Genomic DNA, 7,285 nt, shown 5'->3' on the forward strand with positions numbered 1-7,285 from the left:
AAAATGTTTTGTGTGTGTGTGTGTTGGATTGGATTTCGTCTGTTTGTTTCTCATTTTGTTTCCCGCCGGCCGCGTCGCCTCATGCTCCCGTCGCCGCCGCGCCGGCCGCGTCGCCTCGTGATGCCACTGCCGTCGCGGCGTCGCCGGCCGTCTCGGCGACCTCCTCCCCACCCGCCCCGGCTTGCCCGAGAGGAGAGAAGTGAGAGAGAGATGGGAGAGAAGAGGGGAGAGAGAGTGGTTGGCTGACACGTGGGGCCCACATGGGTCCCACGCTGACTCAGCTGCCACGTAGACCAAAACCGGGATCAAAACCGCCGAAGGATCTCGGGTGACCGGTTTTGTATAGTTAAAGGACCTCGCATATCTGGTTTTGCGGTTCGAGACATTTTTGTATCTCGCTGTGTTGACGAAAAAAATCGAACACACCAGCCTGGGAGATCTGCTTAGCTCCTGTACAGGTCCAAATCTTGATGAGATGCGTGCGTGCCAGTCAGTTTGATCCTGCAACTGACAAGATATGCAAATAGTAGATCAAAACAGCCGATCGGCTGACAAGCCGATGGAGTAGTTCCAGCCGATAGCCGATAATAGCCAATGCCAATACCAGCCGATAGCGATAGGTTTAAGCAATCGGCTATATGTCCAATGTAGATAATGATATAAAGGCAATCGGCTGATGACGATGTAATAAAATAACAATATAATCCAGTATAAACCAATCGGCAAATAATGATATGATAAATAAGCATCGATCCGAAGGTTAAAGCACACATCGGCTGGAGGTCCGATGTCACGAAGTCCATAAGATTAGATTAAACAGTGAAACCTTTGTTGTCATCGGCTAAATCCAACTTATATGTATATGCAATCCTTATGACCCGATGCAACGTCTAGATAACTCACCGGCTGAAACCCCGATGAAACCCTTATTGGCAATCAAGAAGCAGGCTAGAGATTATGGTTCTAAGCACGACTTAGTAGATCAAACTTAACTGATGCAACACTACGTATGAAAAGAAACATAATATCTAGACAATCAAGCCGTTGTCTGAGTTTTCAGGGTGGTAGATGCCTAGGCTAATCTAATCTAGCAACACGATTTAGCCGATACCGGCAGAAACCCTAAAGCGAGAAGCAGCCGATAGAGGTAAATTGATATGCTAAGACTAGATTAACAGATACATATGATAAATAGGTAGGCAAATATATCATCCAAACCAGAGCAATCCAAGAGGTCGAATGTACTGATGTAGCCTTGAACGACACCGACATAGACGATACAATTGCCTGGACCGACGGAACATTGGACTTACCCCTTAGCCGGAGATCGAACACTGATGCAGCCCCGCGTCAGGTGCCAAGTCCCGCCGGACGATAAAATAAAGTAGAAAAGGTAAAATGTGGCGATGCGCCGAATTGTATTGATCGTGAAGATAGATTACATAGACCCCGGGTGTACATATTTATACCCATGGGTTGATACAAGTCCTTGTCAGACAAGAAAGAAACTTTCCTAAATATAAAAGGAAAAGACAAAGTCCTTATAGGACACTAAACCCACTTTCCTAAAGATAAAAGGAAACTAACAAACTATTCCTAATTAATAGATAACTTGCCATGCCGCATTCTCTTTGAACTCGGTCTCTTCTGGATAAGCTTCCTTTAGTAGATCAATTTCCTTAACCGAATATAGCAAGAATCTGACAACTGACGACTTGACAACTCTTATCGGCTAATCTCAGGACTTCGAAACCGATGTTGACTTTAAGCCGATGATTACTCCGGACTTACCAAATTTCACTGTTAACACGCTGATAAGTTGAGGGACCTTTGGTGCACTTTTTCCTTCGGGCCAACATCGGCCCAAACCGTTGTTCCAGTGGACCAAACCGTCCACGAGCCCATGTTAGGCTGTATTCTTGTTTTCCCAACTTATCTCTCTGGTTCTCTACATGCACGTGCATTTTTTAAAACTTTTCTATAAGAAAGTTATTTTAAAAATTATATTAATCTATTATTAAAATTTTTAAACTAATACTTAATTAATTATACACTAATGAGCGGTCTGTTATACGTGTCTTTATAGGTGCCCAACCCCTCCTCCCAAACATAACCTTATAAATTGATTTCAGGGTCCAATCCTGGAACTTCTATTAGGCCACGTGGCATTGCGTGTGGAGCTCCGGCCAGATTCTCGGCTGGAGAACGTGCCATGCATTTGCACATATCCTACACCCGTTAGGTGACATATCAAAGGTGAAAAAACGTTGGACAGACCTAAATGTAAAATGCAAGTTTTGACGGTTTTTTTTTTTTTTGTCATCCGGAAAAGTCCAAAGTATTGGAGAAAAAACGCAAGAAAAAAAGGATTCATATCTCCCTACTCACCGTGTCGCCGCCCTACCTCAATCAACTAACCTTCTCTCATGGAAGAAGGGCTAGCCCCACCATTGCCCGTTGTCGCCAATCATCGCCGCAGGTGACATCGAAGGGACAGAGGACTAGCCCCATCTTTGCCCAATGGCGCCGACGCCCACCAACTTCACCAGTGACAGAGGAAGGGATGGAGGACTAAACCCCATCTCCATCCAACGCAAACTCCCACCAAGTCCACCGTTGCCGCCAGTCCTCGTCGTCGGTGACGGAGGAAGGGACGGGGGACTACCCCCATCTCTACTGCCCACCAAATCCGCCGATGATAAAAGGAAGGGATGGCCCTAGCCAACGTCATCGCCACCATTGCCCACCATGTACGTTGACGACACCGGTCCTTGCTGCCACTGGAGCTCCTAGATGACCGGCAACCACCTCCACTACCACCACCCTTAGCCACCACAGGCACCGCCGCCACCTCCGTTAGCATCACCACCACTTGCGCCGCTTACCAGATCCAGACGAGTCCCGTCGTGTCGCCCCATCCAAGAAGGGTAGGGAAGAGGAAACCCCGCCACCGGCCAACCATAGAGTGCCACCCCTCCAGCCAACACAAAGCAGTGCGGTGTCGACCATAATTTGAAATACTGCAACTGGATCTGAAGAACCAAAATAGAAGGGGAGGAAAAAAGTGGAGAGGGAGAAGATGGAGAGGAAAAACGGGTGGGGATGGTGCCGCCGCCAGCTCCACCGCTGGTGATAGCCTCGCCAGCAGCGATAAGGTCGCTCGGTAGGAGATCCTTAGCAACGAAGTTTTTTTCTCCCGGATCGCTTGGTGGGAGCGACACGGGAGTCGTTTCGCCTCCAAAGCGTTAAGTCTATATATAGGTACACAAAATATATACATATGTATAAACAATAGTGGACTAAGGGGAAGGATGCCCCCAATTAGTACTACCAGTCCATTAGCCCAATCAAAGATTCCTATTATGGCATAATCTGAAAACCAAACATCTCAGACCATTTGCTCGAAATTGAGGCCATTCCCAACCCTCCATCTCAGCTAATATTCATAGCATTAAATATATTGTCACATAAGCAAAAATCTGATGTGATAAGAGAGTTAATAAGAAGAGAGGTAACAAAATAAAAAAATAATCATTTCTCATGCAAGAAAGCATATCTACACCGAAATCAAGAATTAAAATAAGAAGATAGGTGAATAAAATGAGAGAGAAACGTGGTGATTGGATAAGAATTTAATTTGAAGGCATCATTCATTAGATATATAGTTTCTATATATAATATCTATGTAACATGGCAATTATAAAGTTTACTTGATAATTTACGGGTTGGGATTGGCCTAATAGCAAATGGCTAAAACTTATCCACAAATTTTGCTCAATGAGTGCAGCTGGCGATATTTGCTAGTAAAGTTGACACTGACAAAACTTTTTTGTCAGTCTGTTTATTGAGGACTTCATGTTGTTTTCCTGTGCTGTTTATGTCCTTAAATATGTTTTCAGCAAGCTGTAAGGCATTTATCAGTGGGACTAAAAAAAACTTTCTCAAATTCTCAGATGGACCGAATTAGAGATAAATAATCTCGTTCACGAGTCACGAACACGATCGTAAAGGCATTGCACCTGGCAAGCACCGGTGATAATCATATTATCTACCTACCTGCTGTTCCAATTTGGCGGGGTCTATTCGCCTACAAGGCTAAAACAATATAATTATACAACATGTTGCAGGTCTTAGACAAGACACCGGTTAAACATAGTATAATTCCATTACCGATCTGACCAAACCTTTTCCGTTTCTTGTTTCCAGGTGTGTACGTTGTCATCTTTACCCATATCTTCCATTTTACTCGGTGCAGAAACTCTGTCCTCCACTAGGACAATAAGCGGCTGGAAAGGACCAAGTTAACATTCTTTCTCTCTTTTTGGCTGACTCTTATCAGATCACTACAAAGTGCCTTTGCATTTGCTTCTTATCTACTTAATCATGCTTACAACATCCTAAAAAAAGAGGCACTCAGCAAGAATGTACGATGCCTTTCTCGCCCAGCTCATAGTCATACCAAGAAAATCTGGTAGCCTTTGTACTGTGATTAGAGAAAGAAAATGGTGCGTGCATGACGACCATATATGACAGGCCCTGAACTTTCTTTCCTGCTCCTATATGGGATCAGATCAAATAACATTCTGGTTATCTGGTATAATTAAAAATAACAACGCACTAACATGGATTTGACGCTATACGTGCCTACATTCATGGCATGAAAGCCACAATGCCGTATTGACAACTTTATGATAAGTGAGCTTTTTTATTCCCCATTTCTCCTTGATGCTATCTGCATGTGTCAACTTTTCCTCTGAACCAACAGTGATCAAGGTTTTACGGCGATTGCTTTTTTATTCCCCACTCTGACTCGGCCACTCGGACCGGTTGCCGCTCGGAAGTGGCATATGGTGCGGGAGTGACGAAACCCATCGAGAACCGGCTTAATCTGCCCGGTTCGATCGACTCGTTCGTTGGATTTTGACGTGAACCGGTTTAAACTTGTTCAATGTTCTTTGTTGTCCGAGCCGCAGCCGCAGCCGCAGCCGCTTCCGGTTCGACCGTGACGTGATCGCTCACGGTTTGCAGCTTGGCATCTGCTTCTGTTGCTGGCTTTTCGTCGTCGTCGTCGTCGTCAGCTGATCTGAACGCCGCGAGGGTGGCGAGCGTGTCGACGGCGTCCACGACGCCCTCGATCCTCGCCGACACCTCGATCAGCAGCGAGGTCACCGTGAGCAGCTGCACGGCGTCCATCAGCTGCTGCGCCGCGGCCGGCTCCCCGGCGGCGGCGGCCAGCTTGGACGGGAGCTCCCGCACCTCGCTCTGGAGCTCCTGAACGGCGGTGTTCATGTCCGCCACGGCGAAGTCGAGGCCCCGGGACGGCGTCGTCATCGCGGCGACGGAGCTCGAGGCCTCCCTGAGCACCGCCGCGCACCGCGTCGCCACCCTCGTGGACGCGCCGGCGAGGTGGCGCTTGACGCCCTCGGGCGACTGGGCCTCCGCGGAGCGGATGCAGCCGCTCAGGGCCTCGACGCAGTACGCGCAGTGGCGCATGGCGGCGCCGACGGCCTTGTACTGTGCGTACGGGTGGCGGAAGCCGAACCTGCCGTGCGCGGGCTCCCACCGCGCCAGGTTCGCCTGCGCGTCCTCGGACGCCTTGGAGTTGAGCACGCACTTGTACCCCTCCGCCGCCGCAGCAGCCGCCGGCCGCCGCTTGTACTCCGGCCCCGCCGCCTCCTCCTCTCCCGCGACGAAGTAGCCCTCGACGCAGGCCTCGACGGCGCCGGCGAGCTTGTCCATGTTGCGGGCGGTGAGGCGGTGCAGCTCCTGCCCGGCCCACACGGGGCAGATGAGCACGCAGACGGCGAGGCAGATGAAGATGCCGATGGCGATGGTGGAGACCCGCTGCTGCGCCATCGCCACCAGCGCGTCCACGCGGTACCCCGACACGGCCACCAGGCTGTACGTCAGGATGAAGATGGTCACCCCGTAGTCGAACCGCGCCTTCACCGTCGGTATGAACCGCGAGAACGTCGCCGCCGCGGCTGCACGTACGTAAATAAATAATCACGTTTCAGTTTCATTCAAATACTGTGGAATAATGCACGTACACGTCCGTACAAATACGCACACGTCGACGTGTACGTTAGTACGTACACACACTGAGTTCGGTCGTCGTGGTATAGTGGTATACGTACCAAGAAGGAAAACCGAGCCGCTGCGGACGACCGGCTCGAGCTTGTCGCCGGACTTGCTCGCGATCCAGTGCACGCCGAGCGCGACCGCCCCGGCGCTCACCGTCGCCGTGGCCCGGTTGAACCCCTTGTACACACAGCCACCTGCAACGCATGCATGCGCATGCCACATTAGAAAATCCATCTACGTCTGCGACGACGTACGTGTGTGACGCGGACAGTCATATCGATCGATCGGTCACACACTTACCAACGGTGAACTCGAAGACGACGACGACGGTCATGACGGCCCACATGGCGGCGCCGCCGACGCCGTCGTAGAGGGGCCTGGTGTAGTAGAACACGGAGACGAGGGCGAGCGCGAGGCCGACCTTGACGCCGTGCACCGCCCTCCGGGGGTCGTCCGCGCCGATCTTCCAGACACGCCCGGCGAGGCCGGACGCCCTGCTCCCGAGCGCGGCGACGCAGGAAACCAGCTGCCACGCCCACGCCACGGCGGCCCGCCGGCAGCGGCCGGCCTCGCGCTCCACCGTCACCGTCGCGCCCTCCGGCACCGTCACCCGCCACTCCGGCGCAGCACCGCCATTCGCCACCGCAGCCATGGATCGATATGATCGAGTACAACTACCGCGTTACTGCCCCTAGTTTAGCTCTTTGTGTTGCTCTGTATCAATTTTAACTTGTGGCAAATGACGATCAAGTGTACATAGTGGTGAGAGCTGATCAAGAGAGTGTAGAAGCGAGGAGACCAGCACGTTCCAAGAGAGGGGAATGAAAAAGATTGGTAATAAGCTGATGCTCCTGCTCTTGGCTTGGAACGGGACATGACAGTTCTATATATATAGACAGTTAGACACGAGAAGGCAGGAGAAATGTTTTTGGTTGGGGACTCTGACCAGATGTTAGGACACGATCGATAGCGTCAGCAAGGGCCGGCGGAAAATCGAAGCTTCGGAGTCCTGACCGGCCTTGCGCACAAGAGCTTCGTGCCAAAAAAAAAAAAAAAAAAAAAACTGAGGCTTAACGATTGCATGCACAGGATCGTGGGAACATATTGAAAGATGGTCACTGTATTCCCATTCTGTTCGAAATCGAAGTAATTAAGGCGTGGATCTCGTGTGACTGGCTCGTCCATGGACGCAGGGTGAGGG

The 7,285-nt window shown here is 50.4% G+C and overlaps 1 protein-coding gene across 1 annotated transcript; it reads right to left on the reverse strand.

Annotated features, from left to right (window-relative positions):
- Nucleotides 1–4,489: 4,489 nt before the first annotated feature.
- Nucleotides 4,490–6,959, reverse strand: LOC127771375 (aluminum-activated malate transporter 10-like). The gene is made up of 3 exons (XM_052297276.1): nucleotides 6,385–6,959; nucleotides 6,138–6,278; nucleotides 4,490–5,984 (listed from the first exon to the last, which is right to left on the reverse strand). The coding sequence occupies exons 1-3, from the start codon at nucleotides 6,734–6,736 to the stop codon at nucleotides 4,936–4,938; spliced, it is 1,542 nt and encodes a 513-aa protein (XP_052153236.1). The 5' UTR covers nucleotides 6,737–6,959; the 3' UTR covers nucleotides 4,490–4,935.
- Between the last annotated feature and the right edge of the window lie 326 nt (nucleotides 6,960–7,285).

The sequence above is a fragment of the Oryza glaberrima genome, chromosome 4 (assembly GCF_000147395.1).
Source record: "Oryza glaberrima chromosome 4, OglaRS2, whole genome shotgun sequence".
In the NCBI taxonomy this organism is placed as follows: Eukaryota; Viridiplantae; Streptophyta; class Magnoliopsida; order Poales; family Poaceae; genus Oryza; species Oryza glaberrima.

Coding starts and splice junctions, on each gene's coding strand:
- LOC127771375 (XM_052297276.1), bottom strand. CDS start 6,736: ATGGCTGCGGTGGCGAATGGCGGTGCTGCGCCGGAGTGGCGGGTGACG. Junction 6,279..6,384: donor CGTCTTCGAGTTCACCGTTG/GTAAGTGTGTGA, acceptor CATGCGTTGCAG/GTGGCTGTGTGTACAAGGGG. Junction 5,985..6,137: donor CGGCTCGGTTTTCCTTCTTG/GTACGTATACCA, acceptor ACGTACGTGCAG/CCGCGGCGGCGACGTTCTCG.